At 43.7% G+C, this 21,261-nt stretch overlaps 1 protein-coding gene across 2 annotated transcripts in view; it reads right to left on the bottom strand.

Annotated features, from left to right (window-relative positions):
• Positions 1–9,958: 9,958 nt before the first annotated feature.
• SRGAP3 (SLIT-ROBO Rho GTPase activating protein 3) overlaps positions 9,959–21,261 on the bottom strand; it is a 131,801-nt gene continuing 120,498 nt past the window's right edge. Inside the window, exons 14-22 of one of the 2 annotated variants that reach the window (XM_056524985.1) lie at positions 16,419–16,496; positions 14,957–15,091; positions 14,261–14,366; positions 13,197–13,424; positions 12,830–12,909; positions 11,986–12,166; positions 11,664–11,813; positions 11,255–11,582; positions 9,959–10,765 (exon numbers count right to left, since the gene is read on the bottom strand). In XM_056524985.1, the coding sequence (XP_056380960.1) occupies positions 10,349–10,765; positions 11,255–11,582; positions 11,664–11,813; positions 11,986–12,166; positions 12,830–12,909; positions 13,197–13,424; positions 14,261–14,366; positions 14,957–15,091; positions 16,419–16,496 (1,703 nt within the window). In that variant the 3' untranslated portion in view covers positions 9,959–10,348. The remainder of the gene's footprint in view (positions 10,766–11,254; positions 11,583–11,663; positions 11,814–11,985; positions 12,167–12,829; positions 12,910–13,196; positions 13,425–14,260; positions 14,367–14,956; positions 15,092–16,418; positions 16,497–21,261) is intronic. The other variant, XM_056524986.1, reaches the window with a different exon arrangement.

The following is a 21,261-nucleotide window of genomic DNA, read 5'->3' as shown; positions in this document are numbered from 1 at the left end:
CTGGAATGGCAGTGGACTTCTATGGTCTTGTGGGGTCCATGCCTTAGCAGGTCACAGATGTTTTGGTGGCACGAGGGGAATCTACACAATATTAGGCAGCTAGTTTATGTTGTGACTAAAATATATGGCATATATGTTGCATTAGATCTCCAGAGTGAGATATAACCAAACCACAACAATATCCAAAAGAAAGTGACCATTTATTCAAGAATCCAGTCAAGATATTTATTATACACGGTTTCATTAGCATATTATATTAGCATACGAGACGCTCAGCCAGAGAGCGACATTTTCATACATATCATTAATATTCATCAACGCGGTAACATTAGTTATACAACTCTCAGCCAAACAGCAGTTTCTCTAATGTTACCAGGTGCCAGGAAAAGCCATTCAGAGATGGCAGCGCCCACCATGTTTTTTTTTCCCTGGATGGACCCATGAGGCAGGTAGGATATAACAAGGGCATGAGAGGCAGAGATGAGGCATATGGACAGGTGCAACTTCGTTCACTTACTGGTGGCAGCCATTTTGTTACTTCATCCAATAGGTATCACTGTTCTGAGGCATGAGGTTTGATGTTCTTAATAACGATATGCCCAACAAGTGACTGCCACAGTATGTAAGTGACTTTGGCAGAGAAGGACATGCATATGTCTCTCATACAAAGGATGCCTTCTACATAATAAGATCAATCCAGAAATGAATAACTTAAGCCATTGCCAGAATCCCTGGATGAGAATCTTGAAGCTACGCTAGATATAAGCAGATAGGTAAAGTGAGGCTGCTGACTGTGCTGAGAGGAGGCAGCCATTTTGTGAAGCACAACACAGCTGCCACCATGCCAAGCCCTCAGGTGCCCCTTACTATTAAAAGAAGAGATTCTTCAGCTCGCCCACTCCTTACTAATACAGGAGATAATATGAGGAAAAGCAGAGACATTTATAGGGTACTTACAAACAGGAGACATATAATGGGGCACGGCATACAGGAAACTATTAAAGATTACGGTGCAATATATTGTTATGGTTATTCTTACAAAAGGAGAGGTCTGATTCCAGTATAGATGTATTACTTGGTCCCATCTTCTCTGAATAAGTGAAAAAGATAAGAATCCCTTTAATATCCCATGCCTAAAAGATAAACATCACACAATGCAGTTACAGAACATACAACCCAGTAAACATGAACAGATATACAGGTCCGTACTGGCAGGGGGTCGTTGTGCTTGTTTATAGGTAAAATAGTTCCGACTCTTTAGATGCATACCGTAATATCAGTGCACTACAAACACAATAGCTAATATAGACAGCATTATAAAGTTGCATTTTATTTTATTGCAATAGCTTGAAATATGGATGCAGTACCCCAGAGTTTCCCAAGCAGGGTGCCTCCAGCTGTTGCAAAACTACAACTCCCAGCATGCCTGGACAGCCTTTGGCTGTCCAGGCATGCTGGGAGTTGTAGTTTTGCAGCAGCTGGAGGCACCCTGCTTGGGAAACACTGCAGTACCCTCTAGCAATAAGTGGTGGTGCTGTTATCCCAAATGTCCATGGACTCTAGATCAGTGGTTTCCAGCTGTTGCAAATTTACAACTTCCAGCATGCCCAGATAGGCAATGGTTTTCCGGGTATGCTGGGAGATGTAGTTTTGCAACAGCTGGAGTTCCAAGGGTTGGAGACAACTAAACTAGAGCTATAAGGACATGTTACTCACTGAAAAATTGGTAGTGGATTCGGAAAATAATCTGCAGTAGAAAACTGAAGCAGATCCTCAGACCTCTGGTGCAGATTTGCAATTTCATAAGATATTTAGATTTGGATTTGCCCCTTTTAATGGAGCTACCCAATGAGATTCCATGTTAATAAGTGACATGTCACTTTTTCCCCATAAAAAAATATAAATAAACCAATGGAACGCTACATGGATTTTGAAATGGAACTCTCGTAATATAAAAATCAGTGTGAATGTACCTATAAACAGCAAAGCAGGCAATGACACCTGCAGACTAATGGGGTGTATAGTAACACGTTACAAATTTGTCAATTAATATTAATGAATTAAAGATTCCCATTTGCTAACAGGAGGCTAAATGTTATTTGTATATATTTCACAGTTGCGATTGGACAATATAGTTGCAAAACATTTATGTAAAAAGGGTTCAGAGTGCATTGGCCTTCAGCCACATTTCTTGCAGTATTAGGGTAGGGTCACACAAGCCGTATTTTGCTGCGTATTTTCCTATCCATTGAAGTCAATGGGTAGGAAAACACACAGCAGCAAATATGCAACAAAATTCAGCACGCGTGACCCTACCCTTATTGTGTATATATAAAAGTGAAAGTGAAACTAGATATAAAGTATGACTGTGCTAAGCTGTGTCATTACCATAACCTCATGATAGACGGGCAGTCAATCATTGTCATGTGACACTGAACCTATATTACCTTACGACATTTAGCAGAGCAAACTTTGTCGTTTGGAAAAGCTACTGGTTATCTGGCAATGTGATTTCATATAGGACTGTGAGTAATGGAGATATGCTGAGTTATATGACCAGGTCATCATAGCTACATATACATACAGCTGTATACATAGATACACTTTTACACAACTTCGGGGATACCCCTCAATTTTGTTACACTATACGAAGGGCCTGGGAATAGTCATAAAGGGGCCCTCCATTTTGTTACACTCTACGAAGGGCCTGGGAATAGTCAAAAAGGGGCTATTTTACGTGATAAAAATCTGTGTAGAGGATGTGAGATGCTGCAGATATTTCACATTTCAAACATAAGATAAAGCGGACATGATTTATGAAGTGAGAGAACATTAGGAACATCTGCGGTAGTGTCAGTATATGGGTCCTTGCCAGCTGCTGACGTTCAGATTCCCTCTTAGCTCAGGAGATGCCTACATCCCACTACAGGGAAAAGAGGAGGTCATATTGTATTCACAACTCAGACATTTACAGCATATCTACAGGATAAAGCATAAATGTCTGATATATGTGGGTTCCACCTCTTTGTGAAAAAAAAGGTGTCCCCCGACCTAGGTAGAAGATGAATTGGGGGGGCGCAACTACTCTCTCCATTGACAACTATGGGATTTATGTAAACAGCCAAGCATGTGCAGCCACCTCTACATTCATTCTCCACCTTGATATGGTGGCTGTCTCACCAGGCTTGTCAGCAAACATCCGTGTTCTACATAGACATGCATCGATGAGACACTTATGGCGTATCCTAATAATAAGTCTCAAATTATAAATAAACTTTAGAAAGGGTTTTATTCCATGGCATTGATTGTTTTTTCATTGCATATGCCATCAGCGTCAGATCTAAAGGGATCACTTGGGCCCCTTGGAAGTGCTATGCAGCACAACCTCACTGACTGAGATGGGACTGATACAATTCCTGGCTTGGCTTCAGGTTAGTATTGGTATTGGCCAAGTCTCCTTCATTCTTGGCATATTTTCCGCCAATTAATGAGAAAAGCACTACATATTCAGTAGTGAATTCCTAGGATAAAGTCTAATAGGTATTCATATTATCCTGCCATAGTGGATCCCTAGCTATGAGCTCTATGTAGTATATTACTGTAGGGCCTTGTAGTGTGAGAATTCCATATGCAATGTCTATACAAATGGCAGTACTGGTACCAACTCCCCATCCTCCAGGTTCTGATTCCCAGCCCTAGAATTAGGAAAGGCTTGATGGTAAATTAATCAGATATGCTAAGGAATGGGAATAATCAGCCCTCATAACCACAAATGCCCAGTTATAATTCATTAAAGGGGTACTCCAGTGAAAAACTTTTATTTTTTATTTTTTAATCAACTGGTGCCAGAAAGTTAAACAGATTTGTAAATTACTTCTATTAAAAAATCGTAATCCTTCCTGTACTTATTAGCTACTGAATACTACAGCGGAAATAATTTTCTTTTTGAAACACAGAACTGTCTGCTGACATCTCTGTCCATTTTAGGAACTGTCAGAGTAAAAGGAAATCCCCATAGCAAACATATGCTGTTCTGGACAGTTCCTAAAATGGACAGAGATGTCAGCAGAGAGCACTGTGCTCATGATGTCAGCAGACAGCTCTGGGTTTCAAAAAGAAAATAATTTCCGCTGTAGTATTCCGCAGCTAATAAGTACAGGAAGGATTACGATTTTTTAATAGAAGTAATTTACAAATCTGTTTAACTTTCTGGCACCAGTTGATTTAAAAAAAAGTTTTTCACAGGAGTACCCCTTTAAAGTTTTGAAGGGGTCTTGAAGACAGATTAGTTGGTTCATCTATCAAACATGTGGTGCGAAAACTGCTGTAAACCCAGCCATGACTGTAGGCCAAGGAAAAACAGTATCAGGGAATCCATGTTGATGATTCAGTGACATATGATTAGTTCAGTAGGTGACCATATGTCCCAGAGCTTTGGTTGTAACACAGTCCATTAGTTCCGTATATTTGGCCCCTATGTTATGGGGTCACACTGTTGTGCTCAGCTTGTAAGCCCTTAAGGGTATGTTCACACTGAGGAATTGGAGAGGAATTAACTTGGAATTCCGCATCAATTCCACGCAAATTCCACACAGAAATAATTGAAATTCCGTGGTGGAATTTTTAAGAAATAATTCCTCGCCAATTCCTCAGTGTGAACATACCTTAATTGATTTACATAAGGAATGGAATGTTCAGATCACAACATTGTATCCTATATAGTAACATATGCCTGGTACTAACTGCTCCACAGTAAGTTCTAGAAATAAGGAGTCTTATCTTGTGCTTCTTATAAACGTGTTCCAGCACTGTTAATGTATACCATGAATGTTATCGCACGAGATTATATAAGTGTCTGTGTAATTTCAACAGATGCCACTAGGGAGATATTTTAAAATCAGTTTTGAATCCAGGTAACAAATATCGTACCTTTTTTTGTTTAAATGTGCTTTGTTACTATGGTTGTTATTGATTATGAAGGCACCAATAGACCAGACACCAAATTCAAGGTGCAATAGTAAAATGGACGATTTTATAAAACAAGCCCATGCTGGCACAAGCCAAAAAAGTGTATCAGAGTGGAAATTACTTAACCCCTTAATGACCTTTTTCCGTTCTCATTTTTTCCTCATCACCTTCTAAAAATCCTAACGCTTTCAATTTTGCACATAAGATTCCATATGATGGCTTATTTTTTGCGCCACCAATTCAACTTTGCAGTGACATTAGTCAGTCATTTTACCAAAAAATCCATGGAGAAATGGAAAAAAATTGCAACAAAATTGAAGAAAAAAAATGTAATTTTGTAACTTTTGGGGGCTTCCGTTTCTATTCAGTACATTTTTCGGTAAAAATGAAACCTTATCTTTATTCTGTAGGTTCATACGGTTAAAAAGATCCCCTTCTTATATAGGTTTGATTTTGACGTACTTCTGAAAAAAATCATAACTACATGCAGGAAAATGTATACGTTAAAAATTCTCATCTTCTGACCCCTATAACTTTAATTTTTCTGCGTATGGGGCGGTATGAGGGCTCATTTTTTGCGCCGTGTTCTGATCTTTTTATCGGTACAATTTTTGTATTGATCGAACTTTTTGATCGCTTTTTATTCATTTTTTCATGATATAAAAAGTGACCAAAAATACACTATTTTGGAATTTGCAGTGTTACAGCTCCCATAGGGGACTATAACACTGCACACACTGATCTTTTACACTGATCCCTGCAAAGCCATAGCTTTGCATGGATCAGCGTTATAGGCGGTCGATTGCTCAAGCCTGTAGCTCAGGCTTGGGGCAATCAAATGCCGATCGGACGCGATGGAGCAAGGTAAGGGGACCTCCGCTCGCGTCCTAGCTGATCAGGACATCGGGACTGAGCTGCCGGGAAGCTTCTACTTTCATTTTAGATGCGGCGATCAACTTTAATCGCTGCGTCTGAAGGGTTAATAGCGTGCGGCACAACGATCTGTGACGCACGCTATTTGACCAGGGTCCCGGCTATCATAAGCCGTCGGGACTGAGCCGGTATGACACGGGGTCACGGCGTGACCCCGTTTTAAATTACGGGGCGCAAGGGCGTACAGGTATGCCCCGCGTCCTTAAGAGGTTAAAGACGCATCTACTTGACTCCTATCTATATTTAGTTTTTCTCTGGTTTTGTCAAAACTCACAGACAATATTAAATAACACTAAAACTGTGTCTCTATTATGTAATTAGATTTTCTTTTGACTTCTTGGATGGAGACACTTGCTGTGTACTCAGTGGGGGACATTTATCATTAGCTTTACACCACTTCAATGCTCTAAATGTCCCTGCAAATTTTTTTGCACAATTTTTGGTAGAACATCTTTCAAACTTGTCTACTGTTTGGTGCACCATACCCCACTTTTTGGCAGTGGAGCTCCCTTTATTATTTGCACAAATTCAATTTAGAAGTGTTTTTTTTTTTTTTTTGCACAAAGCCTACTTTTTTTTGCACATACCTACACTAACTAATAGGACACGTACAAAAATGTAAGATGCCAGAGCACAAAGCTTAAACCAATCTCTGCAGATCAATGGTTTCTATAATTGGGCATAATTTATCAAGTCCTGTGCACCTTTTTGGTAATTTTTGAGCAACTGTGCAAACAATACACCAAGCAAACAGGGGTAAAATCTTTACTACCTTACACCAACATTGATAAATGTCCCCCACTGAACAGGGAAATGTTTGCACATTGCATCTCTGCTGTATACAATGGGGACAGCCGTATGATTGGTTGGTTGGTGAAATGCCGAAGGAATTGGCCACTTAGGTAAAGCTCTTTAAATGACACACATCTGACGGCATCTATATCCCAGGAGGGAGGGGGGCACCTGGCTTATGGTCTGTATAACGTAAACACCAATTTACATTGCATTACAACTCTGCTGGTTTAAACTAAGGAGAGTCAACATTTCTGACACACATCTAACAACTTGGCTGGGCTCATACAATGCAGAGGAAGTCAGCTTTTACTCCATTACATTTCTGTACATAGGATGGTGTAAACACAACATGATACAGACCTTTATAGCAAGTTCTGTGGAGGCACTGAACAAGCAGGGAATGCTGGGAGACTCCCAAATATAATAAGGTTGTAACCCAGAACCACTGCAAAATAAGTAACGTAATGCATGTCCACAGTCACTCAACCAGCAGAATACGGAGTGCAGCTCTGGAGTATAATACAGGCTGTAAGTACAGATATCAGTACAGGATAAATAATGTAATGTATATACAGTGACACCACCAGTAGAATACTGAGTGCAGATCTGGAGAAAAATAAAGAATGTAGAGCTGGGCGGTATGACCAAATGTGTGTATCGCAGCATTTTTGTAACTTTTGGCGGTTCCACAGTATATAACGGTATTTCCTCCTCCTCCCCTCCCCCTATCAATTATCAGCCCATCGCTGCCCCCATCGGGGTAAATACTCACATGTCACCCGCAAGCGCTGCCCTCCTTGTCCTCCTGCTCATTGCAGTCGCCGGCGCTGACACTCTATACTGTGCGGTATCCCTATGCCCGGGCTGCAAAAGGCCTCATCTGCTTCTCGGGGACGTGAACTTCGGACAGCCGTCAGCCTATCACCGGCCGCAGCGATGTCCCGCCCCGGCCGGGGATAGGCTGAGCGCACTGTCATGTAAGGAGCTCTGGCCGCCTTCTTACATGACAGTGGGCTCAGCCTATCACCGGCCGAGGCGGAACATCGCTGCAGCCGGTGGTAGGTTGACGGCTGCCCGACGTTCCCATCCCCAAGAAGCAGATGAGGCCGGTACCGAACCAACGGGAGGTGAGTTAAAGTTTATTTTGTTTATTTTTTGCAGCCCGGGCATAGGGATACCGCACAGTATAGAGCAGTGGTCTCCAACCTGCGGACCTCCAGATGTTGCAAAACTACAACTCCCAGCATGCCCGGACAGCGCTGAGAGTTGTAGTTTTGCAACATCTGGGGGTCCGCAGGTTGTAGACCACTGGTTTAGAGTGTCAGCGCCGGTGGCCGTAACAAACAGGAGGACGAGGAGGGCAGAGCTTGCGGGTGACATGTGAGTATTTACCCCGAAGGGGACAGCGCTGGGCTGATAATTAATTGGGGAGGGGGGGGGGGGGCAGAACAGCGCTCGTGGGTCACATATGATTAGTTCCCCGATGTGGGGACAGGGCAGCGCTGGGCTGATTCATTCATTCCCGAGGGGGAGGGGCCAAACCGGTATTGCGGTATGGGTTAAAATTCACATCGTGCAGCACAAAAATTTCGGTATTCGGTATGAACCGGTATACTGCCCAGCCCTAAAAGAATGTAAGCCAGTATGAGTACAGGATAAGTGATATATGTACACAGTGACTCCTTTAGCAGAATAGTGAATGCAGCTCTGATGTCCCCCCAGATCATTACAGGATATGTAATAAAATAAAATACAGAATGGCTGCATGGTTTATGTAGCTTAATTCTATATTTAGACTGTAAAAAAAATTGAAAATATGCTGTGTGAGACAATTATGAATGGTCTGTAACAGATATCTAGAGACTTCTGGACAACATAACCACAATGATAACATAGACCTCTATACTCCATATAGTCCATACAGAACAAACTGCTGTGTCAAAGTAATACTGTATTGTTATCATATCTTTACAATTTTCTCGAGAAATTTCTGGTATTATGGAGCGCCATTCAGGAGACTTGAGCATTTTTTATGCCAGTCAGTGAATATAGTGCAGATTTGGTTGCTCTTTCTGTGTATTCGTGTCGCCCCCTGCTGTGTAGTGTATATTATGTCATCTGCTAAAAGGAGGAAAAGACAGGAAAGAACAATGGCTCTAAGAACATTTCTGGCTCACAAAAGAGGTTGTCAATGTTCCAGCCCATTCAGTCCTATCAAGTGAAGATACGTTTGTTTACTGCATCAACACTTATATACTGTCCCGTATGGACCAGAGTATGGTTCTGAAGCATGGGAGAACTCTTACAGATGCACTTTCTACAACACACACTACTGTATTTTGGGGGCTACAATTTATATTTATGTTACATGCCCCATTTTCTGCTACAAATGGCTTAAAAGTCATTTTTCTCAGCACCAACATCATTAAAGACTGATTAAGATCAGTCTGTTTTGGGTTTAATTTCCCAGCATGCCCAGGCTTAGAAATGTGTTTTAGCCTTGTGAGGTTATTAATGCATAAGCATTTTCCACAAGTAATATTTTTTTTCCAGTCTGATCTACCTCATGTACTCAGAAAAATCTTTTGGCCCAGCTTAAATCCCAGGGAACATGGTGGATAGCCTCATAATAAAACCACTGAGGTATCTAAGGGCTTACCATATTGTATATTCATACTATATATATATATATATATATATATATATATATATATATATATACACACATATATATATATATATATATATATATATATACCTCCTTTCCAGTGATGGCGCAAAAAACCTTTCCGTGGTTTTAAAATTCAAGCATAATTCACATTGTTCTACATGAGATGTACTACTATATATGTACGTATACATATTTATAATAGCTAGGCCTGTGGCCTACACAGGGTTAATAACATAGCTAACATTATGTACAAATTTACATATTGCTCTAGATCAGCAGAGCAGTCGTCCTCACATCTCGGACTGGGTTAGCACACTTCAACCTAAGTGATTATCCCAAATGCTTTGAATGCCTTATTTGTATCGGACCAATAAAGCAGCAGGCTTGTGACCAACAATCCAGAGCAGATGAGACATCGTTCTTTAAAGAGTGAGATCTCAAGTTCTTGTGTAGACCCCAGAATATGAAAAGCCACTTTGATCCATCCTGAAGTAGCCACCTTAGATACCATACAGATGCGCCAGTTGCATATATATATATATATATATATATATATATATATATATATATATGTATGTGTGTATGTATAAATATATATATATATATATATATATATATATATATATATTATAGATATATATTTCTGCAATATTTACAGAATATTGAGGTAAAACTAAACAATGTAAATGCTAAATACGGATAGTGGATTTACCAAATGGCGCTGACTCTGCTTTTAAGGCAATCTGAAGGTTGGTTTGGGATGTGGTAAAGGGCTGGACATGAAGAAACATATTCCCTGTGTATGTTATGTAGAGATGGCTGGAGAGATGTTTGGTTTTGGCCAGCTTCCACGTGGGAAGAGCAATGGAAAAGTAGTAGGGATATGTATGTCTTATAGTGTAAACGTTAGAGCCCACTTTTCCTAACATATACTCTCCAGCCTTTGCCAGTAGGGCCCATCACCATGAACGATTGAGAAATTTACATAGTCCCAGACTTCTCTGATGAATTGTTAGGGAATACTTTCTCTGTAGGGGTGAGAGCTGGGCTACCCATCCCAGAACTACTACTGCTGCTAGATCGATGTTGGACCATTGGTCGGGCTGGTCTTACAGGTGGTGGTCTCAATTGGGCACCAGCCAAGCGGGCCGACAATGCCGGCTTGAAGGTAGTCATCATTTCTGTGTTTGAGGAATTACTTCTCCGCATAGCTGCGTCAGGGTCCCGTATCATTATAGTGTGCAGAGGGCTGACTGGCTCAGAGTTTGGAGTGGTAAGTGCTGGGTTTTTCATTGGTTCCAGAGTATCCAGCACAACGTCAGGAGCTTGTTTGACTGTATTCTGTCGTTCCAGCTCCCTTAACTCATTCAGGGCCGTGCTCATTGTCTTCTCAATATCCTGCAATAGAAAATTAAGAGTAAGGACACAAAGTAAAATTTTTGTATTTACCAATATCTTCTCCACAAGTGTTATAGTAAAATGCTGATACTCCAGGCAGCATAGCACAGCGAGCGAAGCTGTTACCGTGACTCCCAAGTTAAGGAATCAACTCTGCTGGTGGTGCCACACTGCTGATGGAACTCTTATTAAAGGGGTATTCAAGCCTATAACACATCCCATTTAAAACTATTCTTTATCCACTCACGGCTCCATTCCAACCAGAGACCCGGTTGGACCCCTTCGATCAGAAACTATCCCCTATCCTGTAGATAGGGTATAAATGTTATAGGTTGGAATACTCCTTTAACTTCTATGTGAATTAAGTAAATTATGTACAACAGGGCCCTGAATCTCATGATGTGTGGGTTCCAAAAGTGGATATGCAATTAAAGCCCAGATGGCACTGACTTAGTTGGCACTAACAATCAACCATGGTGGCCACCGTACCTCAGCTAGAGCTTCTGCCTCCAAGGACTTGTGGTCTCCGAGACTGCTGTGTCTTGTCCCTCCAGTCACAGACCTCAGAGGTATTCCATCATTTAGTACTTTTCTGTCAGGGTAGTTAATGCTCCCAGCGCTTCCAAATGTTGCCATTCTGCGTTTTTCTGGACTGTCTACCCGTCCTCGGCTTAGAGACAATTTATGTGGGCTACTGGGGCAGGCAGCGGCTCGGGGAGGAGTATCAATACAGGGACCTAGAGCCCGCGGGGGGCTGTGGTTGTCTCCTCCACTCCTCCTGCGTGGTATTGCAGCTCCATCAGACCTTAGCCTGACTCTATAAAACACATATCATTTTAGGGGACAATGCAACAATATAAACGTGTGGAGCTGAAGTCAGAATGTATTCATGACAAACCTGCCCAAAATTCCAGCAAAGGTGTATTCCTGCAGGTGCTCCGTCGGTGACTGAATATCATTTTTAGAAGAGGACTTGTCATCCAGAAGAGGTCCACTGCTTGCCTCACTATCTGCTTTTTGGCTCAGGTTGTCAGAGAATGCGTCGTCCCTGCAGGAAAAGAGCAGTGACACATGGGGCCACGTGAGGAATCCAGCAGTATTTAGAATTTAAAGATGAAAGGGCCAGGTAAATAGTGACTGGTGGTGATCATGTGACTGACGATTACTGCTCATGTGATCATACTATTAAGAAATCATATGGCTATATCTGGATTACTTACAGATCTTGGACCACAATATACTGGTGCGGTATCAAGCCATCCACTCCATTGTGACGACCCTCCCACCAGTCCTCCGATGCTCGGTGGTACAGGAGCAGGGATGCCCCTTTCTTAAAGGATAACTCGCGAGGTGTTCGGCCCGTGTAGTCAAATTTAGCAATGGCTTCAATCTGCTCAACCTCTAGGGAGACATAATTTTAAAAAAGCAGATAGGTTATAGACACCCTCAAAGCAATGGGCTGTACTAATGTTGTAGAATTGTACTATAATTACTAATACCTCTATTGACTGAGATGTACTGATGGCAGCACTGCCCCTCCAGTTAACCAGGCCTATTTTTCTACATTTCCTACAAATATATTTCCCTCTTTTTAATTGATCTTTGCTTACTGTCAGTGAATTAGAACATTGTCGTTTACATCCAGAAGTTAAAAACCTGCAGAGATTTGTGGTGGTGGTTTGCTAAAATTGCATTCAGAAAGTTTCTGTTTACTAACAGCAAACAGAAATCCTGGTGAGCCACAGTGTCAAGGGCTCTTCCCCACTATGGACATTCAGCCAGCAGGATTCCATTGGCTGAACACCCACTTGCAGCGGGTGCTGCCAAATCCTTCATCAGTACGAACATGCAGAAATTACCGTCTCCATGTTCATATTCATTTATTGAGCACACACACTTTTCCCTGGTGGAATTCCGCTGTGGCAATTCCACAGTCTGAACAGAGCAGCAAAATCCCATTGAAAACAATGGGACTCTGCTGCAAGTTGAATTCTGCAGCAGTGTGAATGAGTCCGTATAGAGATGCGTACAATAGCAGCAGGTTTATGGGTGTTTCTAGCTTACCTTCATCACTGGTGTGGGGTTCCGTGCCGTTATCATGGTCAGTCTCATCTATAGCACCTGGCTCACTGTGAGGGCTATCACTATAGGGAGACACAATAAGATCAATATTGCTGCTAAGCTGTTTCATTGACATAAATGCACTGAGCTACTAAAACTACACAAACAAACGACAAGTGGGGGGTTGTTCCATGTACTTGTCATTGTCTGTAAATACTGCATGCATGCAGGAACATGAGGAGTCTAATTATTAAGAACATGCTTGTGCGAATAGTTATTGTGCTTGTATCTATCATGTAAAGGACATTTTATTTGGTGATTTCTATCCTGGCTGGAAGAGAGGGTAACAAAACTATGGGAATGCACTTACCAATACTCCTCACCCCCAGTCATGCACTTCTCATACACTGGACCCTCCAATTCACGTTGAGTGGGAAAGATCATTTCATGGTTGACGATAATCGTCTTTATGACCTCATTGACATGCGCCTGGCAGGCCACTGGGTCTTGTCCATCAGGGATTGGCATTAACGTAGGGCCAAAGCAGATAGCCAGGTTGTAAGGATCCATCATGTTCTCATCACTGTACTGAGATAGACTGTAACAAATCACAGCACAATAAAGGCACAGAACTATATGAGACATAAACCCCACTAGAAAGATAGTAAAAGCCTATAGGCAGCACGGGAAAAGTGATGACCAAGTCCACCCATGTGCAACAAGCTTTCACTGACACCACTGCAGGAGATGAAAAACCTGTCCTGACCTAATGATGTTCTTAGCTGGGGCTTTACTACAGTTGTATCTAGTCTGTGTTTTCTATTATACAGAAAAATAGGGTATTTTCAAAGTCACCCCTTAAGCTTGTCAATGTTTGGAAGCCCCAATGAGCATGAATGGCTGTGGCTATGGATGTACAATGCGCTCTGTTCATTCAGGATGACAATTCTCCTGCTTTCTTGTGATTGGTGGGGGGTCCCACCAGTCGGGCCCCCACTGATCAGCTTGTTAGTAATCGGACAGCTTTGGGAAATGGGAATACCCCTTACAGCTTTCTGAAAACCCCTTTAATTTAGAATAAACTGTCACCAATTATTCATCCAGCAGGTGGCAGGCTTGATCAATTATTTATCCCTGCAAATTACAGATACCACTCTGCACAACCATAAGGGTATATTCACACATCATACTCAATGTTTTTTTCACAAGGTTTATGGAATGCATACATATTTTTTCATATATTTGTATAGTATGATGGCTCTTGCCAGAATTATTCCATTATTGAGCACTATTGAGTCATTGCACCACTGTTTTTTTCTTTTGTGACTAGGTTCACTATGAGTCCCAAGAATTTTGGGCCTGGCATTTCTTGCCACCTCTGCAACACCCAGTTCTCCTTTTTCAATAGGATATGTACTTCTACTAATGACTCACTGGTTGAGGAAGGCAAAGAGATATCTCATGACCACAAGCACCGCTCGGGGCAATGTGATGAGGATCTGACGGATGTGATGGACCCGCTCTGACATGTTCTCAAGCTCTGCAAGTAAAATAGGAAAATGTTAGAGCTCATTGAAGGACAATCCAGTATATTCAAACAGCAAAGGGGAATGAGACACAAATTTCCCTTCCTTTTAAAGGGGTATTCCAGGCCAAAACTTTTTTATATATATCAACTGGCTCCGGAAAGTTAAACAGATTTGTAAATTACTTCTATTAAAAAATCTTAATCCTTCCAATAGTTATTAGCTTCTGAAGTTGAGTTGCTGTTTTCTGTCTAACTGCTTTCTGATGACTCACGTCCCAGGAGCTGTGCAGCTCCTATGGGGATATTTTCCCATCATGCACAGGACGTGACATCATCATTGTGCAGTTAGACAGAAAACTTTAGAAGCTAATAACTATTGGAAGGATTAAGATTTTTTAATAGAAGTAACTTACAAATCTGTTTAACTTTCCGGAGCCAGTTGATATATAAAAAAAAAGTTTTTGTCTGGAATACCCCTTTAAAGGCCTGTCCCCATACATTTGAATACAGGTGTCGCAATTGTCTCATTTAGAGGCTGCATTGTAGAAGTATGTCTCCTTCCATTGTAGCTGCAGCCCCAGTGTGGCCCTAGCTATACTCACTGATCGTAGACATCAAGTCTTGAAACCTTTCTTTAGGGAAGAGCGGATTCTCCAGACCCCGGAAATACAATTTCAGTACTCCAGCCACAGAGTTAATGTCCCGCTCACTGTGATCCTCCACCAAGGGGTCCTCTCCTGAACCAAGAGAAAACTGCAATGATTTATCGTAGCTTTATATAGGAATAGGACAAAAGCTTTTTTTAGAGTTTAGGCATACATCTTAGTCATATTGGGGGAGATTTATCAAAACCTGTCCAGAGGAAAAGTTGCCCAGTTGCCCATAGGAACTTCTTTCATTTTTAACAAGGCCTCTGCAAAATGAAAGAAGCGATCTGATTGGTTGCTATGGGCAACTTTTCCTTTGCACAGATTTTGATAAATCTCCCCCCAAATTGTGTTTTTTTTTTTCCAGGAGTTTTGAAAAAAATGGTGGCAATGTGATAACCGTGACATGTGAACAAACAGATTTTACTGTGAACTGCTATGATTTTATTAGCTTCATTGGTACTAGTTGCAGAATAGTGGCAACTTATGGTAAAAGCACCTGTAGTTTTGCCATAAAGCAAGGGCTACACATCAATTTTGGCTCTTGAGACCAAAGACTGCTGTGTGGTGCACCTGCATTATAGATAATGAAAGTGAATGTGGTTGCACTATTAGGCCATGTTCACTTGTCGGAATTTTCGTGCAGAATTCAGCATTGGAATTCTGCACAGAGATTCTGCAGCAGCAGAGTCCCATTGAATTCAACTGAATTCTGCTGTGCACCCAGCGGAATTTTCACACCCAATAATTCTCTGGTGCAGAAATTCCGATTTTGATGTAAAAAATTAACATGTCCATTCTTTCTGCGGACTCTGCATTGATTGCATTCCCACATTGATTTGAGATGCTTTTACTACCATTTTCTGACTTAAAGCTAGATACTAAATTAGTAAAATAAATGAATTTATTGGCCAAGCCATACAAGTTTCCAAATTTGGCAAGAGGTAATAAAAAGCTGCTAATTACATTAGATATTTGCCATAATTTGTGACATTTTAAAAACGAATAGGGCCCATTAGCGGTGGAATCCGCTAGGAAATGCATTGCTGCCATTGAGTGTATGGTGCCTGCTGCCCATGGAGTCTTTTCATAATGTGAATGAGCCCTTAGGTGTTTCAATAAATTTCCTCTTGTGTGATTTTTGAAAACTCTACTTGATGTCAAAGAATGGGAAATAAAAATGTTTTCCATTCAGATCTACTTTAACATATTCATTTGTTAGAATATATGAGTATAGGTAAGGGCTATCAGCCTACAGTCAGGAGAGAAAAGATTATGTGCTGCCGATGTATTTACACCACAGTGCTCAGTATCACTTATCTATACTGAAAGATCATTGATATATACTAGTCGTATAGGATCCAATGTAGATGCAATTGTAAGCCACTCAGGGATCATCATCTGCAGTGTCACTCACCTCTTTCAAATGAATTCTTGATATCATTCACTTCAACCTGTGATCCAGGAACTCGGAATATTCCTTGTTGCTGAAGACCTACACCGAGCAGACAGTTCTCACATTAAAGGGGTTATCCAGTATAATACACACATAGCTGCTTTCTTCTAGAAAAGAGACAATTGCGAGAGATTTTCCCACAGTGACCAATCACAGCTCAGCTTTCACTTTACCACAGCTCTGGTTATGGTAGGAAAGCTGATCTGTGATTGGATACTGTGGGGAAAAAAAATGTCTCCAATTGTCTCACATTCTGATAAATCAGGGTCCATGTCTTCTTCAGGTTGTGTGGTATTGCAGCTCAGTTCTCAGTACTGAGTACTCAGCTCAGTATGACGGTGAATGAGCCGGGATGTAATTCAACGCAAAACCTGACAACAGAAAGTGGCCATGTTTATCTTCTCAGCTACTCACTGAATTCCGTCTGCAATTCCGGCGCTTGCGGGGTAGCTGTGGTACCAAGTAAGGCACGGATACCAGCCGTAGGAAAACCAATAGGTTTATTTCAGAGGATAGTTAAAATAAACAGGTAGACAACGCGTATCGCAAGGGAACCCTTGCTTCATCAGGTCTGAGGTGCTAGACAAATGACACTCCTTTTATATCTGACAATATTTAGAAAAGTACGGGAGATAGCCCCGGTTCGTAACGTCACCAGCGTGCCGGAAGTGTACATAAACACATGGACATGTAAAATAATAAATGAAAACAAACATTAAACATATCTAAAATCGGTTAAAAACTCTGTTGTGGTGTAACTTATTATATGTTCAGACAGAATGGTCTGTTTCTAATGAGTTTTAATATTTAATAATAGCGGGGCTGGAGAGATTTGGTGGAGAGGTGGATCGCGCTCCCAGAAGTTGCGTTGTCCTCCTGGCAAGTGTCAGTGATTCAGCGCACGGGCTCGCAGCGCTGATAAGCGGGACAAGCTATCTGGATGCTACTCAGGTTTTTCTTTTGTTTGAGGACCTGCTATGTGGTCTAGGGCTTTTTTTTTGCTAGTAGTCAAACAACACTGGCGCATGCAGCATATATCTAGGTATGCAATAGTGAACAAATAATGATTTTACAGTATAAACATGTGTATTGGGCGGATGCTATTAGCGAGGGTATAATGTGGAAAGAAGGACGAAGTAGGGTTAATGGAGTGATAACCCGTTCATCTGAATGAAAGCAATAGTGAAGTATTACTTGAGTGTACATATATTGTATGCATATGTGGGTGCATATGTTGTTTGCATGGATATGCATAATTGTCTTTATGATTAGAAAGAAAATAGCAGATAGTACAATGGTGTAATGGACAATGGACTAATGGATATGCCATAGGGTAGAGGGTAGTAATAAATAAGTGAATAGATAATAATCATTAATCATAGGACAGGAGAATATATGAGTAATGTAAAATAAGTGAGAATGATTCCGTCAGTGACCATTCTATTAGGGGGTGATGATGGGTATATTCAATATATGGGAGAAGGGGAGCAGTAGGAAAAGAACCTGTAGGTGTAGAAGGGGGTCCAGAACATATCTGTTAATGGAGGTAAAAATACCAATAATAATAGTAACAATAGTAAAAGTACCTGTCACGATGCCGGCTGGCAGGTAGTGGATCCTCTGTGCCAGAGAGGGATGGCGAGGACCGCGCTAGTGGACCGGTTCTAAGCCACTACAGGTTTTCACCAGAGCCCGCCGCAAAGCGGGATGGTCTTGCTGCGGCGGTAGTGACCAGGTCGTATCCACTAGCAACGGCTCACCTCTCTGACTGCTGAAGATAGGCGAGGTACAAGGGAGTAGGCAGAAGCAAAGTCGGACGTAGCAGAAGGTCGGGGGCAGGCGGCAAGGTTCGTAGTCAGGGGAGATAGCAGAAGTTCTGGTACACAGGGTTTAAACACACAAAACGCTTTCACTAGGCACAAGGGCAACAAGATCCGGCAAGGAAGTGCAAGGGAGGAGGTTAGATATAGTCAGGGACCAGGTGGGAGCCAATTAAGCTAATTGGGCCAGGCACCAATCATTGGTGCACTGGCCCTTTAAGTCTCAGGGAGCTGGCGCGCGCGCGCGCCCTAGAGAGCGGAGCCGCGCGCGCCAGCACATGACAGCAGGGGACGGGAACGGGTAAGTGACCTGGGATGCGATTCGCGAGCGGGCGCGTCCCGCTGTGCGAATCGCATCCCCAACGGCCATGACAGAGCAGCGCTCCCGGTCAGCGGGACTGACCGGGGAGCTGCAGGGAGAAAGACGCCGTGAGCGCTCCGGGGAGGAGCGGGGACCCGGAGCGCTAGGCGTAACAGTACCCCCCCCCTTAGGTCTCCCCTTCTCTTTATCGGGTAACTGCCTCCCCTGGGATGAGGACACCGGGAAAGGATGGAGGGATTCCTCAACGGCAGGCAGAACCGCAGGAGTAGGAATGGGGAGAGAGGGCAGAGGGCGAGACCTGGCACGGGGCAGTGTGACACCAGGACGAGGGCCCTGAGGGGACACAGAAGCTTGCCTGATGGAACTGGGAGGGGGGGAGGGGCATTTCCTGTGGCAGGCAGAGTCCTTAATGACCTTAGGGGGACCGGATACAGGAGGAACCACAGGGTCACGGCAGGGAGTACTGGGAACCGGTTGAAGGCAGTCCTTGGAACAAGAGGGACCCCAACTCTTGATCTCCCCAGTGGACCAATCCAGGGTTGGGGAATGGTGTTGAAGCCAGGGTAGTCCAAGGAGAACTTCAGAAGAGCAATTAGGAAGGACAAAAAATATAATCTCCTCGTGATGAGGTCCGATGCACATTAGGAGGGGCTCCGTGCGGTAACGCACGGTGCAATCCAACCTGGCTCCGTTGACCGCGGAAATGTGGAGTGGCTTGACAAGACGGGTCACCGGAATACGGAATTTATTCACAAAGGACTCCCGAATAAAATTCCCAGAAGCTCCAGAGTCCAGGCAGGCCACGGCTGAGAGGGGAGAGCTGGCTGAAGTGGAAATCCGAACAGGTACCGTGAGACGTGGAGAAGCCGACTTGGCATCAAGAGACGCCACACCCACGAGAGCTGAGTGCGAGCGTGCGTTTCCCAGACGTGGAGGACGGATTGGGCAATCCACCAAAAAATGTTCAGTACTGGCACAGTACAGACAAAGATTCTCTTCCTTACGGCGATTCCTCTCTTCCAGGGTCAGGCGAGACCGATCCACTTGCATGGCCTCCTCGGCGGGAGGCCTAGGCGCAGATTGCAGTGGAGACTGTGGGAGAGGTGTCCAGAGATCTAAGTCTTTTTCCTGGCGGAGCTCTTGATGCCTCTCAGAAAAACGCATGTCAATGCGAGTGGCTAGATGAATGAGTTCATGCAGGTTAGCAGGAGTCTCTCGTGCGGCCAGAACATCTTTAATGTTGCTGGATAGGCCTTTTTTAAAGGTCGCGCAGAGAGCCTCATTATTCCAGGATAGTTCAGAAGCAAGAGTACGGAATTGTATGGCGTACTCGCCAACGGAGGAATTACCCTGGACCAGGTTCAGCAGGGCAGTCTCAGCAGAAGAGGCTCGGGCAGGTTCCTCAAAGACACTTCGAATTTCCGAGAAGAAGGAGTGTACAGAGGCAGTGACGGGGTCATCGCGGTCCCAGAGCGGTGTGGCCCATGACAGGGCTTTTCCAGACAGAAGGCTGACTACGAAAGCCACCTTAGACCTTTCAGTAGGAAACTGATCCTACATCATCTCTAAGTGCAAGGAACATTGCGAAAGAAAGCCACGGCAAAACTTAGAGTCCCCATTAAATTTGTCCGGCAAGGACAGGCGGAGGCTAGGAGCGGCCACTCGCCGCGGAAGGGGTGCTGGAGCTGGCGGAGGAGATGGTTGTTGCTGCTGTAGCTGCGACTGTACTTGCTGTAGTTGTGACTGGAGTTGCTGTGTCATGGTGGTCAAGTACGACAGCTGGTGATCTTGTTGCGCTATCTGTTGCGACTGCTGGGCGATCTGACGAGCTTGCTGGGCGACCAGCGTAGGGAGGTCAGCGACAACTGGCAGAGGAACTTCAGCGGGATCCATGGCCGGATCTACTGTCACGATGCCGGCTGGCAGGTAGTGGATCCTCTGTGCCAGAGAGGGATGGCGAGGACCGCGCTAGTGGACCGGTTCTAAGCCACTACAGGTTTTCACCAGAGCCCGCCGCAAAGCGGGATGGTCTTGCTGCGGCGGTAGTGACCAGGTCGTATCCACTAGCAACGGCTCACCTCTCTGACTGCTGAAGATAGGCGAGGTACAAGGGAGTAGGCAGAAGCAAAGTCGGACGTAGCAGAAGGTCGGGGGCAGGCGGCAAGGTTCGTAGTCAGGGGAGATAGCAGAAGTTCTGGTACACAGGGTTTAAACACACAAAACGCTTTCACTAGGCACAAGGGCAACAAGATCCGGCAAGGAAGTGCAAGGGAGGAGGTTAGATATAGTCAGGGACCAGGTGGGAGCCAATTAAGCTAATTGGGCCAGGCACCAATCATTGGTGCACTGGCCCTTTAAGTCTCAGGGAGCTGGCGCGCGCGCGCCCTAGAGAGCGGAGCCGCGCGCGCCAGCACATGACAGCAGGGGACGGGAACGGGTAAGTGACCTGGGATGCGATTCGCGAGCGGGCGCGTCCCGCTGTGCGAATCGCATCCCCAACGGCCATGACAGAGCAGCGCTCCCGGTCAGCGGGACTGACCGGGGAGCTGCAGGGAGAAAGACGCCGTGAGCGCTCCGGGGAGGAGCGGGGACCCGGAGCGCTAGGCGTAACAGTACCAATAGTAATATTGATAATTGAAGTAATAATAGTGGCTATCGATTT

Source organism: Hyla sarda, chromosome 6, assembly GCF_029499605.1.
Source record: "Hyla sarda isolate aHylSar1 chromosome 6, aHylSar1.hap1, whole genome shotgun sequence".
Classification (NCBI taxonomy): Eukaryota; Metazoa; Chordata; class Amphibia; order Anura; family Hylidae; genus Hyla; species Hyla sarda.
Note: the sequence above shows the minus strand (reverse complement) of the source record. Positions and strands in the feature narration are given on the sequence as shown.